This window comes from Trachymyrmex septentrionalis, unplaced genomic scaffold, assembly GCF_001594115.1.
Source record: "Trachymyrmex septentrionalis isolate Tsep2-gDNA-1 unplaced genomic scaffold, Tsep1.0 scaffold70, whole genome shotgun sequence".
Classification (NCBI taxonomy): Eukaryota; Metazoa; Arthropoda; class Insecta; order Hymenoptera; family Formicidae; genus Trachymyrmex; species Trachymyrmex septentrionalis.
In genome coordinates, this window is record NW_017305885.1 from 1439889 (window position 1) to 1465148 (window position 25260).

The 25260-nt window shown below is 32.6% G+C and overlaps 1 protein-coding gene across 9 annotated transcripts in view; it reads right to left on the bottom strand.

The window, feature by feature from the left end:
• Positions 1-5420: 5420 nt before the first annotated feature.
• Positions 5421-25260, bottom strand: part of LOC108753686 (dystrophin, isoforms A/C/F/G/H) — a 456309-nt gene continuing 436469 nt past the window's right edge. For 6 of the 9 annotated variants that reach the window (XM_018495515.1, XM_018495513.1, XM_018495512.1 and 3 more), the window contains 11 exons: positions 10245-10504; positions 9706-9864; positions 9093-9229; positions 8678-8891; positions 8338-8423; positions 7919-8246; positions 7702-7813; positions 6976-7614; positions 6737-6851; positions 6082-6189; positions 5421-5565 (listed from right to left, as the gene is read on the bottom strand). In XM_018495515.1, the coding sequence (XP_018351017.1) occupies positions 5468-5565; positions 6082-6189; positions 6737-6851; positions 6976-7614; positions 7702-7813; positions 7919-8246; positions 8338-8423; positions 8678-8891; positions 9093-9229; positions 9706-9864; positions 10245-10504 (2256 nt within the window). In that variant the 3' untranslated portion in view covers positions 5421-5467. Of the gene's footprint in view, positions 5566-5928; positions 5941-6081; positions 6190-6736; positions 6852-6975; positions 7615-7701; positions 7814-7918; positions 8247-8337; positions 8424-8677; positions 8892-9092; positions 9230-9705; positions 9865-10244; positions 10505-25260 lie in introns of all 9 variants that reach the window. The other 3 variants (XM_018495517.1, XM_018495514.1, XM_018495518.1) reach the window with 3 other exon arrangements.

Here is a 25260-nt window from a genome sequence, read left to right on the forward strand (position 1 = left end):
CCTTTACTAATTGTGAGAGAAAAAATTATTGGTATATGTAACTATATAATACATATTATTATAATTATATATATATGATTATTAGTATTATTACTGCTATAATATATATTTATAATAATAATTATATCTATTAACAAATATAGTTAGCAACCAAAAATGACTATAAGTTATAACTTATAATAAGTATGACTAATTATTATTACCATAAAAATTGTTTAAATTAAAATGATTAATTTAGTTTTGTTTTTAATAATTATATGATTATTCCAAAAATATTTAACATTATTATTTATAGTAACTATTTTTGTGATAATAATAACTATAATTATAGTAATTTTTAATTGCCAACCAATATATATGTGTTGGTAGAACTATATATATCTAGAATGTTCCATTTTAATTGTCCTAGGCAAATATTTAAAAAAATACATAAAACACGAAAAACGTTTTTAGTTGAAAAGGAAACGATTTCGAGGGGGATGTATTTTGGTCATGTTGTTGTTTTTTAGAGACGTCAAAAAGATATGAAGGTCATCTTCACTTTTTAAAAATAGGATTATGTGATTCTTTTTTAATAATATAATTCCTTCAATTATTCTGCATATAAAAATATTAAAATAGAGAGAGATATAAAAAATCAATGGTTTAGATATTTTATATCTTATTTTGGCACATATTAACATGAAATATTAAATATTTTGTAAACCATTAATTTTTAAATAATTATATCTTAATACTTTTATGAACAAATAAGATGAAAAAAATAATGAAATAAATCAATTAATGTAAAAAAAAATACATTTCTTTAATAGATATTAATTCTGTTCTTTATAGTGTGTTTTCTTTATATTAATTTATCATCTACCTCATTATTTTTTTCATAGATTTAGATGGATTCAAATATTTGTGTATTATAATCAGAATTAATTTAGGCCTAAGATAGCCTCAAGATTTCTGCAATCTTCGTTTAGATCTTTAGGCTTATATAATTATACAGTTCTAAAATAATCTAGAATCTTTGAAATCAATCTTTCGTCTTATAAAAATGAGATATATGTGGGAACAGTTGAGCTCGAATCTGTTGATTATAAATTAATCATTTTCACAAGGAGCCATGCGTCACCACAATAAACATGTAAGTTTAACATCCTTTTCAGTATAAAGACAAGCACGTACAATGTCATCGTCTATGTTATATTTAGATCATTGATTACGTGAACGTAACTGTTATGTTTGGTCGTTTAGTTTGATATTGAATAAACGTATACCATATTTTAAAACGATTACGATCGACCTTCGGACAGTATGCACTAAATTTCTGTTTACGCGCATTGATACATATGTCACGTATTGATGACTCAATCGACTGCATTGGAACTTCAGTAAATATACGTACGTGTCACAAGATACAACTTCGACGGTATATTCTGCTTTCACATAAAGATCTATTAAAAGTAAAGTATTTCTTCCAATTTGTTCATATAAGCTTGTGAGAAAATTATTAATATATTTACTTTCTGTAAAAGAAAGTTATATATTATGTGTATGAGTAATAAAATAATAAAAAATTTAATGTAATGAGTGAATGGAAGATAACTTAACTCATATTTCGCTTGTAATTCCGCGATCAGATATTTCGTGAAATACTCAGCAGAGAATCTTGTGATAGTTTTTTTTAGATCTCGACAATTGTGTAAAAAGATGTGTAAACCTCTTTCAGTAATCTCCTTCAAAGATGTTCGACTCCTGTGCGTTATGTTGTTGAAATAATGTATAAGCAATGCAATGCGATGGTCACGGTCATGTACATTATAAGTAGTGAAGTATAGCAAGAATATTGTGATTCTAAGTATTTCTTGCAATACGAGCAGCATTTACACAAGCATTCCGCAAGTGTGCTCACGCGATTCGCGATAGTCGCACGCAAAGAAAGGGCAAAGGCCTGAACCGTACTTTTTAAAGAATTTTGCGGTTAAATTAGTGATGTGAACAAAATAATACCTAACGTTTGCATTTGATATACGAGATGCTAAAATTAAAAATCCATTAAGACATTATCTGATGCTATTATTACAATTATAGAGGAAATAAACCAATAACTTATCTACATACATTATGTGATTATTCTTTGCATTTAAAATGGCATTGCATTGCCGTGCTATATTCAAGAATTATATATTAATTTTTAGAGTTTTTTCATACCTAATCCTTGCCTTCCTGATGGTATTAACAAAATTCAAACTATCAGACATTTTATACAATTTTATGCGACAGAATGCTAAAATACTTTGCTGTTCTTAAAAGATTATATTATATTCCTTTTTTAATTAATTTAAAATAATTATAGGTATATCTAATATTTCAAAATAATTTATAAAATTTATTATGTATGGGAATAATATATTATTATTATGTGAAGAATAATATTTTTTTTTACGTTTATTATAATATACAATATATTATTTATTATACTTAAAATTTTGCACAAAAATCATTCTTTCAAATGCATAAAGATTACTTAAAATAAAGTAAATTTTTGTTTTAAATAATCCTATGAATAAAATTGTTACGCGTGCTGGAACTGAGTCAAGTCCGCATTTGTGGTGTGCTTTTTTTTGCTTACCGGTTCACTTACGATTTCCTTCGAAGGATGATCAAAACCGGATCGAATAAATACCAGTTCAAGTAACGTCCTTGTACCATGTAGAGATGCTCTGACCGAGAATTTTGTTTTCATGTTGACCTATATTTAATTCACTGCCTTATTAATACAATAAGCTTTTAACTTCAGACATTTATTAAATATGTTTATAATTTATTTTATTATATATACAAAAAGTTATATAATAATACTGTAATTGAAATAAAAATGGTATTAGTTGAAAATCTAGCTGTATCCGAATATTAATTCGGCCTTTATGAATTTAAAATTTAACATTTATTTATATTTTACTTTTATTGTTTTAATTTTTTAATATTTAACTTATATTTTATTTTTATTTTTTAATTATTTAATATTCTATTCCGCATTTTTTAAATTTTTAAATATTTTTTTTTAAATTTTTTAAATAAGAAAACCTGTACAAAATAATCGCAACTTTGTTCGACGCAGTGTAGAGATTTTAAGTCCTATAGGCAACTAATAGTGATCACCTATTTGAGTTTCATCTTTTAATAGGTACTAATAGTATCCATATGTTAAAAGTAATTTAAAAAATTCATTTTTTTCATTATATGAGCTGTATTTATCATTATCTTAGAAACAATAGATAGTGTAAAATAACATTAAGATGGCAGAGCAATATAATAAATAAAAATACTTTATTAATTTACTTATTAATTCATTTATTAAATACTTTATTAATTCGCTTATTAGTCATGAAGAAGAGCTTAGGTATTATGTATTACAATGTGATACATCTAGATGAATAATTAATTAAGACTTTATGAATTGAGGTTTTTCGAATTTAATAATTATTTTTGACAATTCTAATAATCATACAGTACAAAAAAATTATCTAATAAAAATTCGTAAGGGCTAAAAAACAGCCTTATTGACCCTCTTCCTTACCCTTCCTCCTTAGTTATAGATCAATGTGTGCAAAATATATTTTAAACAATATAATATAAGTTAATTATTTTATTTAATTTACTTTTTTTTATTTCATCTGAAAAATATTATATGAATATTTGCAAATAATTTATTTCTTTTTGAATTAAACTATATTTTTGTATTATTTTTTTCTGCAACAATTCGGATAGTTAAAATAAATACAGAAAATATATCTATGAGGATAATTAATTAATATAAGTAAGAAAGTGTATAAATTATTTAAAAACTCAATTTATACAGACGATTATGAATGCTTATCTTTCTGAACATTAGTTTACAATAGTAAATTCCGATAACGTTTAATTATAATATTCAAGATTCATTATATTAATAAGTAATTAAAACATTCAATTGAACTTATAAAAAACAGTCGTATATATTTGGAGGAAAAAATATACAGGAAAGATTTATATTTATATTATTTTTATTTAAGCATTTTGTCCCATATCATTTCAGTCATATTACAATATATTACAAGTAACGTAGTTACCTGTTTGATGTTGTACGCAGTATATAACTTTATTTTTATATACCTAATCCTCTAAATTTTAATGCGTTATATTTTAATGTATGAAATCGCAAAACCAACAATCTTTCAACAAACTACAGACGGAGTTTGGAAACATATTCGGTAGTTTTACACTCTGTCAGGTGAAATCAATGTTCTTGTGACCTAACGACGGTGAATAACAATTCATAACATTTGTTCGCAATGTTTATCGAATTGGTAAAATATGATAATTTCTTTCGTAGATATGTTTTTTACATTTCGCAAATAGCAACCTCATCAGAAGTGATATAATAGTACTATTAACATATGGCATCCGTGTGTGATATGTGTAAAAGAAAAAACAATATGCTGCGCATTTAATTCATTCAAAATAAAAAAATCATTCGCTCGAGGAAGCAGATATCGCAGATTAATCACTTAATAACAAAACCATGGCGAGCTCACATTTTATCGCGGTGAATGTATTTTCTAGACAACTTTATTACATATCAGAATACAGTCTACAGTTTATCGATTAGTTACTTATCATATTCTTAGATATAATAACATCCGGCAGATATTAAAAAATAATAGACATTGCCGTTTAAATTCATTTAGAAAATCTGAAAAAATCATGTAACTGGATAAAAAATAAACTTGAAAACTCGTAATGCTTGTCGCTCTGTTTTATTATAAAAGATTCTCTTTGCCTCGTGATTATCGATTTGTAAAATTCAAGAGCGCTGAATACAAGAAGATCGGATATGGATACTGTCTATTTTCCATTACGTGTCATCATCTAGAATCGCAACATGTACATTGTGTAAGTTACGTCGAGGAAGAGCCCGTGGCAGTGAACAGAATGGGTATGTAAATATAAGCTACGTTCTATAATAGATTATGTGATTTGATACATTGCTTTTGCATGCATTGTTAATGATATTTTCTTCAGTGTATTTTTTATACTCATTATATCTCTTATTCGTTTGTATAGTTTAGCTAGCAAGCATAACAATTGATTTTTCATTATGATTAGTTTTCATGATATGACGTGTCAATATGTAGTAAAGTTACTCTCAGGGGACTACCAAAAGCCAAACCATAATCATCTTATCGATATAATTCAGCTATACAACGACGTATATCAAAACTTATAAAATACCCAAAACCACCATGAGAGGCGAGTCCCCTGACCCTGCATTTGCGCGGCAGATATACCATGTATTCGTCTCTGATATGCGTTTAGAGCCAGACTTGTTATTGGTCGATAATTACGATTAAACGTTTGCAACGTGTCGAATGGATTTAGCGTCGATCTAGCCGACTTATAGCTTCTGGCCGGGGCAAACGTCGCGATACAATTGTTATTTAAAAGCCGGCGGCGGCGCCCGTTGACCGTTCGTCTTCGACGTGTCCTCCGTCATGACTGTTACCAATTCGCCCACAGCTTTTCCTAAGTCTCCTGAAATAAAGAGAAAAGGTCTTCAGCGCCCATCTATTTCTTTGTTGTTGCTCCTGTGATTCAGAACATTGTGTTGGCAAACTCAAAATATTTTATAATTAATTTTATAATTAATTAATTAGACAATTAATATGCATATGTTAATTATATAGAAGAGATACACAGAAAAGAAGAGATAAGCGTGGGACGAGTCGAGAAGATGAGTTTGGGCATATATGAAAACGCGATCAACACTAAAGATTGTATTCATGATCGTTAGATTGTCGATAATATCATCCGTTGCGTATTAAGTAATTCGACATCGAGGCGATTATATGTATTTAGGCGATTTTTAGTTCCCAGGGAGAAGCACAATGATCTCACCTTACATCCATTCTGTAGCGTGAAAACAGGAAGGCAACGTTATTTTTATTATGTTAAGCAGAAATGTCACGTGCATTATGAAGGTTGGGCACATTATAGATTAATTATACTACATAATTGACATACGATCCAATTTACATAAATTAAACGAACCTGCCATGTGCAACAAATTACCCACATTGTGGGTAACGCTGTGAGAATGCGGCGGCGGTGGTGGCCTCTCTAAACTGCCGACTCTGCCCTCGTTTGAGCTTCCTCCACCTATATCCGTATACCCAATAGCAATAAGCTTATCTAGTTTCCACGGCGTCTGATTAAATATGTATATACAGATGTAAACAATAGGGATTCTTTATAATCTTACTTTATAATAAAATAAAAGATTTATAATGTAATATTTCAAATCACTGAATTTTGTAGCTAATTTCTTTTGCAATTTTATTAATTTGTTAAATGTTATTTATTATATTGAAGAAGATAAAATCTTGACGTGTAAAAACTAATTTAAGCGGATAAAATGTATCGTTAGCTCATACGCATAGTTATATTTATAATTAAAATTATTGAATCCCTATTGTATCAATATGTAGTTAGTGTAATTCTAATAGAAAGGCATTAGATTTGGCTGTTATGAGTTACAAATGTGTATGACGGTTATTACAGTTCGATTGATTAAATGCATTAATAGTGATTCCTAATTGAGATACCTAGTGTATCGCTTTAGATATTATCATTTATTTACTTCCCAAGAATCACAATTATTTAGTTTTTTATTAAAATTAAAGCTGTTTGTTAAATTAGAATATACCTGGAGAATCATGATAATGGCCATTCATTTTTGCTGGAGAGTCAGTTGCTAATTGTGATGCCGTTACACTTCGGGTTTGTAAAGTTCCGGTTTTTGATGGTGAAGAAGCGTTTGGCTAAAAAAAAAAAAAATTAGATTAAAAAAATTTTTTTTTAATTATTGAGATAATAGATAAATATATAATAAATATATAATAAAAATAATAGATAAATATTAAAACGTCACATTCTTGGGCATACTTCATCTAGAAGCTGTCTAAGTCTCTGCAGTTGCGCCTCCAATTGGCGATTGTGGTCCTCGAGTAATTGCATGCGTGCTTCTAATCTTCCTTTATGCTGCCTTAGCAGCTTAGCTTCTGCAATCATATCGCAATCAGGCTGTCTAGTACTGTGACCATCCTCTGGCGTTGAACCTGGAGTTTGCTTCGAGCGTAATCTTTCATACTCTGCTTGCAATGTTGCATTCTCCTCTTCCAATTCACGTATCATCGCTTCAAGTTCTTCCCTCTGCTCGGCGTCTATCGCGGCCATGACTTGGACTGGACTTCTGGGTACATTAATATTGTCGCCACCGTTCAAACTCTGACAGTAATGTGCTATCAATTGATGTTCATCGTCGCTGTCCGGCGTGGAGTTACTTCTTGTACGCGACAACTCGACTTCGGCGAGTCGAGAGGCGTACATTTCTAAACGGGAGTGCATGTCTTGACTAAGTGAACTGTGTTGGGGCGATGGCGCCGGGCTCTCCAACGCATCTCCTTCCAGGACAGTTTGCACAGGCAAATAGCCAACTCTGGGATGTTTTTTGAAGTATCGTTTAGACTTGAATTTGTTGCGCAACGCTCGCGTGAAGTCCCGTACATCTTCACCGGAGGTTGTCTGTAAAGTAACAAACGCGTCGTTTCAAATACTTATAAAAATCGTTTTCTTTAATGACACTTAAAAAAGTAAAGATAGACGTCTTACCGCCGTGCAATATTCTTGCATCGGATGCGTTAGCTTATGGTTCTTTGCTTTGCGTCCTGAGAAGAAACAGTTCTGACACATGTCAAAGTTGAAGCATTTTAAGCAACGGTATCTAAAATATAGATATTTTTTTCAATACACATTTTGAAAAAAAAAATATATATACATATATGTATATAAAACACATATCGATTTTTTTAATCAAATGTAATCTCACCTGAATCCTATAATAGGATACTCCTTGCATATATTGCATTTGGCTTGGTGTTTAGCAGTCTCCGCTGCGGATAGTCTATGCAATACCGGCAGCCAGACCATACTCTGTGGTTCCTGTTGCAGCCAACTCAAAAAGTGCACGGCTTCTATTTCGTTCTTATCTTTTCCCGCCTTCTCGAAACAACTGCGAACACTGGGCTCAATATTCGAGCCACCGAATGCTGCAACTTCGCCCAATTGCCTCGGCACTTGTATGCAATCGTGTAATAGAAGACCCAATTTTCGTTGATCTACCAGTCTATTGGGATCCGCAATCAAACGGAATAGATCTGAAAATAATATTTTCAAAATCTCCATTAGATATAGTTAAACATAACGTTTAATTGACTCATCAGGGGAAAATCTCTTCGTGTTACTCACATCTGTACTTTTCCTCTAAGTGTCCCTTGCATAATAAAACCAAACCGACTTTGAATGAAAGTACTCGAATTTGGCCGGTTCGTTGACTGAAAATTGTAACAAAGAAATATTATAATAACAGTTTGCCGTGATAATGCTAAGTATAATGTTTTGAGAATAAAATAATTTAAAAATTGGATAACGCTAAGTATAATGTTTTGAAAATAAAGTAATTTAAAAATTGGATAATTTTTTAAACTAAATATATAAAAAAATGTAAATGTATATAAAATGTGAGCCAAATATGAATAATAAAAGATAGAAAGATGTCGACAGTTTAATAGATATAAAATGTATTCACTTAGAATACCTATCGTATACATTGAGCAGCCAGTTAATGGCTAGGTCAATGCATAGCGGTACGGACACCTGCGCTGGATTGTCTGCTGCTATTACTTCGTATAGCGATGTCAGTACTGTTACCATATCGGGGATGTCGATCAGTTTGTCATTCTGTGCCCGAAGTCCGTGTGAATCGAATTGTTCTAATGCGGTGGAAAGGCTCAACATGTCCACTAAAAACAATTAAGTCAAAATATGGAACAGTTATTCACTCCGTATTTTTTTTCACTTTCAAAATATTGCATGGTGTTAAGTAATAGATCAACAAAGAAGTTCTCACGATATCGATCAGTTTGTATAATAATAAAATAGCAACAATGAGGTAGCAATAAAACATCAGATAATTTTGATCAATAATCATCAAAAATACTCACGACACAGTCGCTTCTGAACGGTACGCAATTTCATAGCGGTTCGATATGCGGAAAAGCGAACTTCGTTTAAGTCTGCGAGTGAAGACATCAGTTCTATCATTTTCGGGTGATCCCAATGCGTAGTCTCCAATTGATGGCTGTAATAAATTTGAAATTTAAATCGATAAACTTAACTCTATATGTATGCATGAAGAAATATAATATACAAATAGAATAAAGCAATAATCTAACATTTTAACACATTGGTCAAATTGAAAAAATATTTCGACATATATTTAAGTTACGTTTTATATATAATACACATAGTAATTTAACTTATTATAAAAATTTTTTTTTAATGTTCGAATTAATTAGTTATTTGTTGTTATTTAGACATTCAAAATAAATACTAATAAATATGGAATATTTTCTTAGATATTCGAGTTTATTAGACTTATTTGAATCAATTTATTCTTTAATAAATATACGAATATTCCTTTCGTGTATATATATATAGTATAGTATAAGACTAGACCACGTTAGTAAAAGCTCTCGATCGCCTCAGGAATAACCGTGTCGTACGGTTTGGGAAAATCGAGGCGACCGTGCGGATGGTGCAAGGAAGATCGATTACTTGATATAGTAAGGCACTTTGGCGGGTGTGAGGGCTCTCTCCCATGGTGGTTCTACGCTGCTCGCGAGGAAAGCCTGACTACCCGGAGTGCTGCCATCCTTCCCGAATCCGCTTAGCAACTTGTAACGCTCGTCAACCGCGACTTGCAGCACCTTCCACCTACGAAAACACACGAAAAAGTTAACGTCGCTGCGTCCTGAATTCAAAACCTGTCGCATGGCAAGCTGTAAAAATAAGCCCTACAGTGCCGGGCGAATTTTAAAGTCTCTATCCTGATACTTGTATAAAGCAACGTAAGACCGAGAACGTTTCAAACGGATGATCGTAAAGAAAATATTTTGTTTGTATATTTCCACAGAATTCGTTATTATTCAGAGGAAATTGTAACATTTGAAAAATTTTAATGCCAAATTGCTTGGAGGATACGTCATTAAATGATTCTGTGACATCGTGTACATTGCTGATGTACGAGTTTTGTCTAAAACTCAATCAGAAGTTGCACGATAAATTTTTACGCGGTCGTCAAGTATGTTAAGTACCTGGTGTTCAGATCTTCGAGTTTCGCCAATAAAGCATGAGAAACGATGACACTGCTCGATGCGAAGACGCTTGCCTGGTCGTTCGCATCTTCGATGTTCCTTTGGATTGGTACCAGTCGTTCGCCGAATTTTTGCAACTGTTCGAGCATCTCCGTCGCTTCGTTGGCGTCGTTTGGATTCTGCCAGCCACTCTGGATCGCCTCGGCCGCGGCCATCCGCGAGGAGAGATCCTCGAGGGACTTTTGGAAGACACATATTTTCTGAAATCAAAACAAAAACACACACAATTAAATTAAGATTTACATTATTCGTTCACCGTTCGTTATTCGCATACAAGGATTATTCAGATAATAATTGCTATATTTAATTTATAAACTAATGTTAACGGTGTAAGATAGTTTTAATTATCGATATCATTTCCGATCGTTTAGCTTTTGAATAATTTGCTGTCATATTAATAGTAATTTACTTGCGACAAATAATATTTAGTGGAAAATTATAATCAATATAATGAAATAGCGAACATTGTAAGATTTTCATTTCCATGCGACGTAAATTCAACTAACACATACATATTCATTCATGAACATTATTCAATGCGATGCACGCTTCATAGTATGAAAGTGCAAGAAACGTCCAAGTTGTTTTACTGCCGTAATTACGACTAAAAGTGATATTTCCTGTTATGAAGAAAAAAGCTTCCCATGAGCGGCTATTTGCGAATGAGCAGAAAAGCATAATTGTACATACAGAATTTTATGGTTGCAAGATGTATTTATCGTATTACTGTTTACATTCTTCGTGTGTATTTTAGAAGCGCGTTATAATCGGATCAAACGTAATTAAATTGCGACTGTTTTAATTAAATTTGCCTTTTGATTCGTGGTTAATTAAGTTTAATTTCCAATTGTGAGAAATCTGATAGAACATTAAAAGAATTAATTTTTTTCTTTGACTTTATTTATTATTTTCTACATTGGAATTAAAAAATAGAAATAAAATAAAGTTTTAAAATTCGATAAATTAAATTTTTCTTAAAAGAAATCCTGAAAATGAAAGAAAGAAATACAGAAATAGGATAAGTAACGTTTCTTTGAGTGTCTATTTGAGTTAATTCTGTATATAATTTTCAAGAAACGTTACTTTAAAAGATTTATAAAATTGGAAATTTAATTAATAATAAAAATTAAACAAATTAGAAAATGGATTTCAATTATATTTTTGTTGAAAAAACTTTGTTTCATTCTAGTCAATAAATTTAAATAAAAATTGTAAATTATTATTCAAAAAATTTAAATTGGCAAAATAATAAAAACAAACAATTCCTTCATAGTAAAATATTATAATTCCGTCGTTCTTTTTTTCTGGCACATCTCTGCGAGAGATCGTACGAACAGAAAGATATGAGATAATCACTAAGTACAAATGGCGTGCTCTCTCAACCTTTTCAATTTTCATTCTTGGACAAGGCGCGGTAACCGGCATCGTGATAAAATTCACCGGGCATTTATCAGTCGGCGATACGACATGAGAGAGCAGAAAGAGTGAAAAAAACGGAGGAGGTGGAGGTTGGTCGGTCGGTCTCACGATGGCATTTGCATTCCAAATAAACGCCGTCGACGGACGCTAAATCGCTCTAATTAGTCGTCTCCCTATGAAAGTGCTTTAAGCGTTCCTTGTTCCGAGAGTGGGATAAGGAAAAACGCCGAAACGTAAAAGCGGATCGCGAATGGAAGAGAAAGAGAAAGAGACAGGAAGAGAAAGAGAAGAGAAGTTGGGATCTTACTTGCATTTGTGACGAAGGAAAGAGAGATGATCGAACTGATGAAATGCCGGAAAAAGCTGAGTCGCGCCCTTTGTTCTTAATCACTTAGAGAAAGAGCGATTATATGAATGTAAAAAATTATCGTTGATAAAGCGTGCAATCATGGATGACGAAAATTCGAGCTGAATCATTTGAAGATAAAAGTGCCGGTACATTTTGTATCATTTTGTGTCTTCATTAAGAAAGAAATTAAATAATATCTTGACAGATTATAACGATGGATAATTTCTAAATAAGCAATATGAACTGCGTTTGTATAATGTCGTTATGCTACATTATCGAATTTACTTTACATATGGCAATGTGCTATATTTTACACAAAAAATAATTGCCGTGATTATCGGCCAGAATTAAAATAGATTACAATTCGCGCGTTCATTTGATTATTTATCCATATATGTATACGTTACGTGATAAACGAGTGGATATGAATACTGCATTATCCATGACGTGAATTGTGTCCGACATAAAGCATCTCTAATAACGTTCATGCTAATGAGGAATTATTGAGTTCAATGAAAACGTAATTATTCAGAACGCTAAAACATTCTCGCGCCGTTCTCGCATGCATCTATACGAAATCAGTATGAAAAAAAAATCAGTGTAACGAGCCGCAATCTTGTTAGCAAACCAGATTTATGTCAACGTACGCCCGCATGCAAGTACTTCTGGTTACGTAAAAAGTACGAGAGTAAGACAGTAATTTGATTGTACAATGAGATCTCCGCATGGACATGCAAGGACATTTAATACGTTTGAACTGATATGTGTGACACGCTAAACGTAACACACACAACGCGGGTTTAACCGAGATTTAAAAAGAACTTCAGAGCAAAAGCGAGAGACGGTGCTTGGAAAATTTTATAATCGCACTATTACATAAACAGCATTGAGTATCAAAAACTTGGAAAATAAGATTACAAAGATTAATTGTTAACAAGACGTGCGATAATATTTTGTACCATTAAATTATTTTGCAACACGTAATTTGTAATTAAAAAATTTTAAGAAGAATTTTTATAAAGAAAACATTAAACTTTCTCTTTATACGAATAACCTAAGTCCCAGTTTAGATAATATATAATCTGTCAGAATTTAATATGAAATATTATTTATCATTTTATATGCCGTGTGTGTACTTTGACATTTATTTTGTATGAGTTTCGATTTTTAATCCGATTCTTCTTTTCAGTATTTTAAAACGCATAAAATTATAAATAGAATTTTTTAAAATAAACCTAAACTTTTCTGATATAAAAATTTTCAACTTAAAATCATTAAATTAGCATTTAATTTATTTTATATAAAGACAGAGTATAATAAAATATTTAATTGGTGAGAAAGTATTCTGCGCATTTTTAATAAAGACTGTTCTGTGTATTTTTCATTGCACGATCTTTGAAGTAACGTAAAAAAAAAAGAAAAGAAAAATAATTGAAGTGCATTTATATGTCGTGAAAAAAGTCAAAAAAGAGAGTTTACGCGCGACGAGTTTTTCAAGTCGGCCGCAATAATTTGCTCGGCGAGTGCTACAGGAAGTGCGCGCTGACACACCGGCAAGTGATGCAGTTTCGTTCCGCCGTAAATAAAATTACGATGGATAAGGAAAATATGAAAAACGAGAAGAAAGCGAGCACTGAAAGCTCCGACCGGAAATGGAGAACCCGAGAACTTAATTCTAGACAGTCTCTAACAAGAGTCGCAACATCCATCGATTCTGATTGGTTCCACCGTGATTCAGCGGAACAGACTGCCCTAGGAGGAATTATAATAATTCTACGAAAGGATAGTAAGAAAAAACGAGATGAGATGAGAGCGCAGCTGACGCAGAATATAAAAACTGTAGTGCAACTAATGCTTCGTCTGCGAAAATAATGCCGTAATTTTACTGTGGCTTAGAATTAAAGTGACGTGTATTTCTTCGTATCATATAAGCGACATTTGATCCAAAATACTATATAACAGGAGGAGAGATAAGAAGTCATATTCTTATTGTCCCTTTCGGAAATTCTGCTTTCGCTGCTTTTCACTGAATCACGGGCATCGAGTGACTCTATTCATTGTTAGACGCCACTTCGTAATTCTCATTATAGGTTCTCCATTTTATTCCCATGATAAATCGCGCCGAAAGAAGTTCTTCTGGATTTTCGGGAATGACGTGGTGACGGATTATGCACCTGGACGTGAACTAATTGGCAGGTTCGTCGATAGCGCGGATTCCGTAGGGTCTTCACGCCCAAAATCGTCTGCCTGCCGGAGACCGAGGCCGAAATAATTTCTCGCCGCGGCATCTGCAGTGTCATTTATTACGTGGCCAACCGGGCAATTAAAGTTAACTCGGTCGCGCCGACGTCGTCCCCCGCTCGGCCCTTCCCCGACAGTTTCTCGCGTCGTGCGTCCTGGCGAAGAACTTCTTCGTGGAATTTACTAAGCTAATTGTCTGGCGCCGACCGATATTCTCCTGGCTGTATGCACAACTCGTGGACCGTTTGCCAATTAGTTGTTTGACTTGCAATTCGTCGCGAGAGATCTCGTTCTCTCTCTCTCTCTCTCTCTCTCTCTCTGCCTTTCTCGTTGCACCTTTTCTTATAATTACTACCAAGCGTGAATCATTTGCTTTTATACGCGTGAATGACGACATCGTGAAAGCGAAACACTAGAAAAAGAGAAAAGCATTTTTAGAAATATTCAATCAGGACCTTGAAAAGCGATTCTATGAAATAGCTTTAGCCGTTCTTGGAATTCTACCTGCGAATTTGCTTTTATTCGTCGAACAAAAACGTAATTCAAGACAAATCTAATCAGGTGCAGGTAAACGGAGAGTGTGAAAGATTACGATATCTTAAAGTGTTTCTAAGTAATAAAATATCATTTAATTAACTTAACTTCCTCTAAAGACATATTTAATTTTCTATATTGCAATGAAAACTCTATTAGACAATCACTTAAAAGTGAGTTAAATTTAGCTCTTCATTATTTGGATTTTAGCTACTCGGTATTTTGAGTTTCGTCAGAAATATGAAACGCTGTGTTTTCTGACAAAATTTTTAAATAAAGAGATCGGATTTTAAAAGATTGTTATCGGACTAAATTATTTTCATTAAAATTCGCGCGTTTAAATTAATATCTTCATACTCTTCTCTTACGCTTATATAACGTTATTTTAGTTCAGATGTAAGAGCATTATATGAGAAAAGACAAGAGGAGCGGACATAGTAATATATAAGACTCTAATACACACAGAAGTTTCCTTGGGTCGAGATAGTTACAGACTACGCTAAGAGACTTAGCCGCGCGATATTGGAGCACACCATATACGATGAATCTTATAAGCAGCTTATATGCAGTTTGTATCACAGTTTAACATGTAAGTTTCTATGCTTGTCCAGCCTATTAAGAAGACCCTGACAACACAAACAATCAGTAAAAGTACGATGTATTTAGAATAACCGCACGTGTACAACTACAATATTATTAACAAAGACAACAATATTTTTTATATTAAAGTAGAGGGAAAATATATACAATCTGGGCTTTTTCAAAATTCTTAAATTTTTTTAAATTACCTTCAATTAAAATAATTGTTGTTTAAATCTACTTTTTCTGATAAAAATTGGATTCCACGGCAATAAAAGATTGGCTGTTTGATGGCAAAAATATTAATCTAATTCTTTATTTCAGATTTATTTCGAAAAAACTTTCCGTTCAAGCTGTGTTGCATGGAATGAAACGGATGATAGTCCGATAGCGAAATATGAGTAGGCTGCCGGAGAACTTCTCACTGCAAGTCCATCAGGGTTTTCACAGTGCATGAAGCGATAGAATTGTAATCGAAGCGTCATGCTGTAAGATGATCTTCATAATAGGTTGATAACTTCTTTATTTTATAAACATTTTATTTTAACAAAAATTTATGACAAAAAATCCGGATTGTTTTTTCCCCCTCGATCTAATATATTTACATTTTTAAAATAACGCAAAAATCATTCTATTCTTGTCTATTAGATTATAAAATATTTAAATATTTCTATAAAGTATTTAAATATTTTCTACAGTAGCAATTACAAAGAGTAGATTACGTTACATTTTTAAAATATAAAATAAAGTATGCGTTTAAAATATAAAGTAGATTTAAAATATAAAATAAAAAAGGACGATTTTTTAAATAAAAATGATTGTATATCATTGGCAATTAAAATAGAAAATTATCATATTATAAAAATAATTGTTCTTTTTATATTTTCTTAACGTATTATCTACGTCTTTGTCTTAAAAAATGTTGGGTTTAAAATCTCACTGCACGAGACAGACGGGACCAAGCTGGAAGTCAACACTTAACGAAGGAGTATGCGCGCGCGACAAGATAACTTATTTATTTCCTTGCACGCGCGGAAAGTGCGACGTCCTACCGAATTCTCTCATAAATATTCAGATTTTCCGCGGCGGGTTCTAATATTTATTGCATCGTCGTCGAGACGCGCGACAGCGTTGCGGACAAAGCGTAGTCCGAGGTGACTAAGCGGCAATATTGTGGCGCCTCGCCGTTGGCAATACGCCATGTGCATCTATTATAAGTCCGGGTTCGTAGCCGCAAGCCGATGCGTACCCTAGACCTTCACCTCGAGTTTTCCTCGCAATCTCGAACGTTAGTTATTGATGCTTTTGTCTAATTCAAACAATTAATACGATTAGAATCTTCAAATTACATGCACTTGCGTAATTACGTATTTATCAATCATCAACAATTTTGTACGTTTGGTTTTTTACATATAGTGCTTTTTATTAGATTTACTTAAAGTTAAGAACATTTTTAATCATTTTTATCTAATAATTTCTTTGTTCTTAAAATATATTTATTATTTAAAATAAGTAGCTAATAATCACTTAAAATCATTGACAAATAATAATAGAAATTGCGGAATATTTGTACAAATATATTTGAACAAATAAATTAGCAAGTAGAAATTTCAATTTGTAATGTTCTATAATAAAATATATTACTTAAGGAAGTTTATTTTATTTTCAAATGAAAAAAAAAGTTTCTGATTCATTGCTGAATCGGTGAAGCTATATTAATCAATTCACAGAACAGAAGGACTTGAGTACGCTTTAAAAGTGCGTGACCGTCGTGTGAAAATTTAACACGCGTGTGATGAATCTGAATGTCACAACAGTATTACTTTCATACTCAGACCTTGCAATGCAAAGACCATGGAACAAGCTGACAATGTGTCAGCCATGTAGCCTTTGAGCGACGTAAGTAAAAAAATATTAATTTAAAAATGCATGTCAATGCATTCTAAAATTAAGTACGAAAAAAAAAGAACAAATAACACTGATAATTCATTTATTTCATAAAATAAAAAATCGTAGATAAAAATTGGAATTTGCACAGAACCATAATAAAAATTTAAAATTGAACAAGAAAATTACTATTGTAAAATTCTCAGATAATTTTTGGAATTTTTTTTCACAATTATTAATTGTAAACTTTTTTTTACTTCTATTTTAATTATAGGGCGATATAATTTTGATATAGAACGGAAGTTATCTTAAAAGTTTAGAATATTTGTCGCGTACAGTTTTTAATTAAAAAGACTTAACATCCGGGAGTTGAGAACATTAAATCTTTCAAAATGAGAAAACGAAAATCGCGAGATAAATGCATATATCTTGGAGGTACTATATCATGATTAAATGCACGAAGGAGAGAGAACGTGTATGGTTCGTCCTAATGTAAAGACTATGTATACAAAGTAAAGAAACGGCATCTTGCATGTGATGACGGAAATTAGATACCCTGTGCAGAAACGCTATTATATGGGTAAACTGAAGAAGGCCGATCCCTCTCGAATATCCATCGAGGTAAGATTTTGTTCTGCGGGGCGATAATGTTCCGTACTGAAAGGTTTCCGCGCAATATTGATCCGCCATGATTGGTGCTTATTGTATGTGAAAGTTTCAGCGCACCGCAAGCGAACAAGGGAGACTATTTTCTATAATATATAAAATAGTCCTCTTATCTCAGGACATTAGATTGTTATTAACGCCGTTGCTATTTCTAGCGATAAAACTATATGCAGATGATTTTATCAAATTTAAACGATAATACTGCAGAATATGTGAATTTTCATATTTTACGGTAATAGTATTATCGTAACTCTGAAAAAACATCTGCCGTAGAATATATTTCGCAGTAACATATTTTGATGCGACGGTATTTCGCACGAGAGTGAGCAAGGATATTTCACTCGACGACAAAAATGTTCGTTGATGCATCTTCAAGGTGGGAAATACTTTTATTATTAGTCATGACAAAGACGATTTCAACAAACAGCATTTGAATTATGTAAAATATGTAATTATACCTGCTTTTAATATTTACATTTTTTAAAAAGACAAGAAATATGAAAATAAAAGATATATTATATATAAGATATATATATATAATACAATACAATATATAAATTTATTATTAGTAATTTATTATTATCAAAATTTACGTAATTGCTAAAACAATTACAAAATGATACATTTCTATAAAAATATTTTTTATGTTCCCCGAAGATTAATATTATGATCAATGATGAAATAAATGGCGGCTATAAATTAATTCTTATTTGCACATATAAATGTTATATAAATCTTTTCGTAAAAAAGGCTATAACATTTTTTTCCAATTAATTTACACCGCAACCTCTTTGCTACTTATTGTTAGAGAACAATCGTTCGTGCCTGATTGTAAAAATCTCCCGCATAACATCTGCGACTCTACCAGAGACGACAACCATCAGCTCATCGTACTCTCCTATTCTAAGCCGGTCGTCAACTTCTTATCTGGAATCAGTCGTCTAAGCTTTGGTTGTAGAACAGTACTTACGACTAGCACAGAGAGGAAGCTCACGTTGCATGGGAATTGGATTAGCAGCCGGAGAAACGGTAAGAGCAATTTCCGCGATAGTATCTGCACACGAGGAAGGGCACGAAACCCTCTGATACGCCGCGTGGTAGAGCAGCTGATAGTGATAGGAGCTCGTGAGGGTGATGCGATGTACAAGAGACTAATTCAGCACGCAATGCTACCTGGCAATAGTGTCTCCTCTAATTTGCATCGTAATGTCTAACCCGTTGTGTCCGACCCGTTTCTTTCGGATCGTATCGAGATATCGTTACATCATCGTAATTTCGCAGATGACATCGCGCGACGATTTCGCAAATAAATTAGCGTGATATCTGCCTGTCTTTTCACAAAACCTCGTGTACTGATCTAAATAAGTCCGACAAACGTAAAATGGTATCCGAGTGACGTAAAATCGGATTAATAGCCGGAGGAACGTTAATAGAAATTTCGACGATGGTATCTGTATACGCTGTAGGGCGTGGTGCAACAATACATCTTGTTGCAACTAATGGATGTTGATGTGTCTGCGTTCGTACGGCCTATCGAGCTTGTTTGTGATTGCCTTACGGCGATTGTCACTGTAGTGTAATATACTGTAGGATTGCCCCTTTGTCTTTGCTTGTGATTCGTCCGCATCGCAGCATAATAATTTTCCTACATTTTAAGATATTAATTATATGATCATCAAGAGTTGACTTCTTCTTCCTTCACGTAATAGAAGTCGTAAATAAAATTTTTATAAATTTATTATAAATTTATTTATAATATTATTATATATTATTATAAATTTACAAATTTACAAATATAACGATTGTGATATATACAACTATGTGTGTAAATAAATTCGACGGTTTGTAATAAATTTTTAACAGCGATATATCAGAGAAGCTTCTAACGCAAAATCAAATCAGATATATGTATTTATATTCTGGAAGGTATTATGTTCTGAGAGATATATCGAATCAATTATTTATTGTCACTATCTTAAGCTTACTACTGACCTGAAATCATTTGACTCTCATTTAATTAACTGTTTCAAGCTTTACGTCTTATCGAATGTCAGTCATTTAGTCATAGCATGGCGGTTATATAGCAGTCTATACAATACTCGTCTATAGACGGTATGCAGCGTGGAAATTGAATTAGTTGCTGCTGGAACGGTGAGAGCAATTTCCCCGATAGTATCTACACACAGTGCCTAGGTCAAAGGAAAATGATAAACTCCGCAATAGATTGTGCAACAATGAAAGTAAACTGGTATACGTGTTACTCATATATATTTTGCGGCTACGTTAAATTCCAGAGATTTTTAGTATAAAAATAGACTGACAATGTAAAAATAAAGTAAATAACAACATAAATAAGCAAAGAAAATATAAGTTTATCATTATATATTTATACATTTCATTATATATAATATTTATGTGTTGTATTATTATTTATATTATATATTTATTTTTTATTTGGCTCAATAACGCTTAAATATTCCGATTACATCACTTAAATGTAATATAATCTTTCTCTTCGTGAAATGTTGTACAATTTTGTCTCTTTTTAAAAGTGTCTTCTAAACGACGGAGTGTCTCCGAAGCTCAATTCTGAATCTACGGAAATCTATGTATGGCTTCAGGACATGATCGCAAAAAACTCGGAAACCATGGGGGATCAATGATGAGAAATCACACGAATGAAAACAGTCGTTGAGATATGCTGTCATTAAACGTCTATCTCGCACTTTATCTGAAACCAGCCGCCGGGTCCAGCCGTAGGACAGCGAACTCGCGAGTTGCATAGGAATTGGATTAGCAGACAGAGAAACGGTAAGGGCAATTTCCGCGATAGTATCTGCACACAAGAGAGAAAGAGAGTGAGAGTAAGAGAGAGAGAGAGAGAGAGAGAGAGAGAGGATGAGAGACGCGAGACATTGATACGTTCCTCCGTAGTAGATTGTCCCTGCAACAAGCGGAGCGTCCCGGTGTTAATTACGCGCAATTGTCTGCGAGATCAGTGGCTTCAGCCAGCCAACGAGCCAGTCAACCAACCAACCGTTCCTGTACTCTACTTGCTACGGCTTATAACGAGATACGTTGCTGTATACGGTAACAATCATTATCACGCTCATGTTAACGCGTCGCCGCCACTGCCTCGATTACGGAATGATAGCAGCACGCGTTTAATCTCTAGGCCGGCTTATAGGTTTGCGCTTTTGCGATCATCGTATCACGTTACCGTGATATACCTTATGGTGAACCAAACCGATCTCTTGAAGAGCAGATAAGACCTTATCAAGTCACTATTGAATTATCCAATTCTGTTTATTACAAAGGATTTTTCTTTAATTGTTGTTTATCTCCGCTTACGTTGTCTTATATATTATTTAAAGGAAAGTCGTTCTTTCCCTTCAGATAAAACGAAGAAATACACGCAGTGGAAAAATAATTTAAAGTGCGCGAAAGCGGGTTTTCTCTTAAATAAGTAAGCATGATGGATTGCCTGATCTCAATGTGGAAGACATATTGGGATCCAACTCAAGAGATGGTTTATCTTTGTAATGTTTTATGTGTCAAATGTAATACTTGACAAAGGATATCATCGTATCTATCTACTATATTTTTTAATAACATTTGACAAATACAATTTAAAAAAAAAATTCTTCAGTTAAAAAATTATAACTAATCGATCAAAAGGGCAAAATCGCGCGAAGCATCCCCAAATCAAGTTATTGTAATTTGATTAGTGGTGCGTTCGGGGAGATGCTTTAATGCTACTTCTGTCATTCTATCTTCGTTGTTTATTACATAAAACAAGAATAGAATGACACAAATAGCGCTAATAGCGACTCCTGGAATGCACCTTAGGTGATAATATTAGAACAATTTGTCGCAGGACAAACTGCTTCAATTTAAAGAAATACCAATTGTTTCGAAAATAATATTGCATACACGGGAATACAAATACCTTACCATTCAAAGTTGCACGCATATCAGACAAGGTATAAGAAGACGTGAGAAGGAATGAAAAAGGCGTGGCAAGGGATTTGTATTCCATCTTTTCTGTCTATATGATGCATCTCTTCTTAATTATTATTAAATTTTGAAAAAAAGATCTGAATAAAGTCCTGTAATTTTATTCGAGGAAAACTTTCAAATGACAATACAATATGCAACGCAAAATTCTAAGCATTAACAGGCATGCAGGAGGTGTGTACGATAATGCACGATAATGCGCGATCAGTAAAGGTTTTCTGGTTTACGAGCAAGATAAAAAGGTTTAAACAATCGCCGTGGTTCGGTCAGAGCATCGACGCGATTACGATGTGCGACATGCGGCTGATTATGCCGTTGCGGTGGCTTATGCACGTACGAATATGTACATACATTGTGCATTAACGTGGTATAGTATAATAACAGTTTGGCTTGACTAGCGTATGTAGGAGACAAGACAAAAGATATAGGCGATCGCCACGTTAGTTAGCGTATCATTATGATCATAGAATGGCAGATTGTGGTTGGTTAACTGACAGTACGATGAACATACATGGGCAACGTTATGTTAATATTATGTTGATATCTAAATAGAACATCATCTACAGTATCGTTGCGATTTATAAATAGTTTAAGATGTCTTTTGTTGTAATATTTTTAAATAGATTTAATTTTTTGATAAAATTAAACTCATTATCATGCTCGACCAAGCACTTATCTTTACTGTAGAATAAATCGCACCGATTTGGCGGCGGTCTTTAAATTTAAAATGACTAATACTAAAATATACATATCTAATACAGAATTAGAATCGAAGCTTCTGTTATTGTTTTTAGTCATGCAAATTCTCAATTTTTGTTAGTTATCTTGAACAAATGTAATAATAGAAGTCGAAACATGCAGAAGATACTTTCTAGAAAGATTAATATAAATTAAAAAATATTTTTATGCTTATTCAATTATATTGCATTAATAAGTTTAGTTATATTTAATTATAATTTAATTTGTAAAACATTACAAGAAATACCTTTCCTTCAATCAAATTTGTACGATATATACCATTATTATATGCATATATTTATATAACAAACATATATAAATATAATGTTTTATTTTCTTTCCTTGTACAAATAAAGTATATAATTGTATCTATATATTTAATAATATTGAGTTATATAATTTACTTTATAAAAAATTACAAAAAATTGTTCTTTTTCAATCGCATTGCATTGCACATCGTACAACAGTTAGTGTATTATATGCAATAAACGTATAAATATAACTTTTGAAACAGTCTTTGTATATATATCTTATATATTATCTTGTTTTCCAACATAAGAATTGCATTTGGAAGAGAGACTAAAGTTGAATGCCTAACATAATTAGTTGGAAATAGAGATTGCAGAAAATTTTGCCTCGTAGATAATACCGGAAGAAGATATTTCGCGAGCCACGCCTATGAGAGTATGCATGCCATTCGGGATATAGGTTGGATGGGACTTAATTACAAATATAATTAAAACACAGTGTCTGTTTATAAACCAATTTTGCAAGTAAAATGCCATACGCGGCTTCTCTCGTTATCACAAAATATAAATATGTTTTGCGTATCGCGCGCTAATAAAGAAGTGAAATAATTTATACGTAAAGTATAAAGCTCGCGCGCTCGCTAATGTTTAAAAATAATGTTTCCAGTCATCGTTTGTTATAATCTTAATTGCGTGCTGGTATACGAGCATCACGCGTGGCAGGAGGGAAAATTTTTCGTACACTTCATATTTCGTAATACAAGATTTATTCAACGGCGCGAGCGCGAAACAATTCTCGCTAAAACAAGAAATATTTTGCATAATGTATACATATGAGCTTTAATTAACCTATTCACAGATATACACTATGGTTGGAGATAGAAGGAGATTTAATTATTCAAGGATGAGAGAGGTAGGCGCGGGCGTGTTATATTCCAGTCGCGTCTGCTTTAAACAATTCGTCCCTTATAGTCGCGCCAACTAAACTTCGACAGTTACCTAATTTTAAGTGAAAGGTTAAAAGTGCCATCTTAATTTAGACAATGACAATCGTGATTGAATTAAAGACACAATATATAATACATCCTTTCTTCTATGTATACATACAGTATATATCCTTTCTCCTCAAAAAGGAATATATACTTCGAGATAATATAGAATTTAAATAAATTTGATACTATTTTCTATTTTGCCAGAGAATGAGATAAATAATTAGATTTTTCGTACGCGCGATAGTTGATATTTAACTACAAAAATCTCATAGGCAACCTACTTTCTGCATCAGAAGCATTTAAGGCAATTCCTTTAATCACAATGAAAGCGAGCGATCGTCAATAACATGTGATAAAATATGTTCAATGACTTTGAAAGATATTGCGTGTTTTATTCAAGAGCTTTGAAAGATATTGCGTGCTTTATTCAAGAGACAATAATCATATGTGTTTCACACGCTGTGTGTGGCCCCGCTGCACGACAATCGACCATGCTGTTATGCGACGTGTTTAATTAAAGATTCGGTGCAAATGAGTTTCGCGAGCACGTCGTAATTCGTACCTCTTAACCGGGTCACGAGGACTCGCACGGGTGCACGCATCTTCTGCTGATTATGGCCCGACAGGGCAGAAATATAGAGGCGCACTGTAGAACGAAACAGTATTGCAGCAACGCGGACCGTGTTTAACAGCTTTAGAAAACCTTAGAAAATTACGCTTATACAAAAGTTAACGAAAAGAACCTCGTTACTCGCAAACTCAAAGAGACTGTTCTTATATAAAAGTAAATTAAAAAAATTTACGAGATGAGCTAAGATAAAATAAAAAATACAATAAAATATTAATAAAATTCAAAAGATGTCACTCCTACCAATTTTTCATGCTTCCATTGGATTTCAAGAAAATTGTTGGCAGCAGATAAAATATTTCCTTTAACAAAAATATTTAATTTTATATAAATAAGGAATTATTAAATTAAATTCTCCTTTAACTTGACGGTTATAAAATTAAGATCTTGCATTTTTCAAATATTTATAGAAAATGTAAAGAATTTATAATACAGATAATGTTTTAAAATGTTAGTAATGTAAAAATTTCACGACCAAAAGGTTACAATGTCTATACAAGGTTGCCTAATGCGAAAATGGACACGGCGTTATTCTTTTGTGCCGAGCGAGAAAAGTAAAAGAATGGCAGACATTATGCAAAAAAAAAACTCACAATTGCAGCATAAGAAGATTGGCAGGCGGGGTATTATAAAGCGTTTTATTAAAGATCTCGCGCGA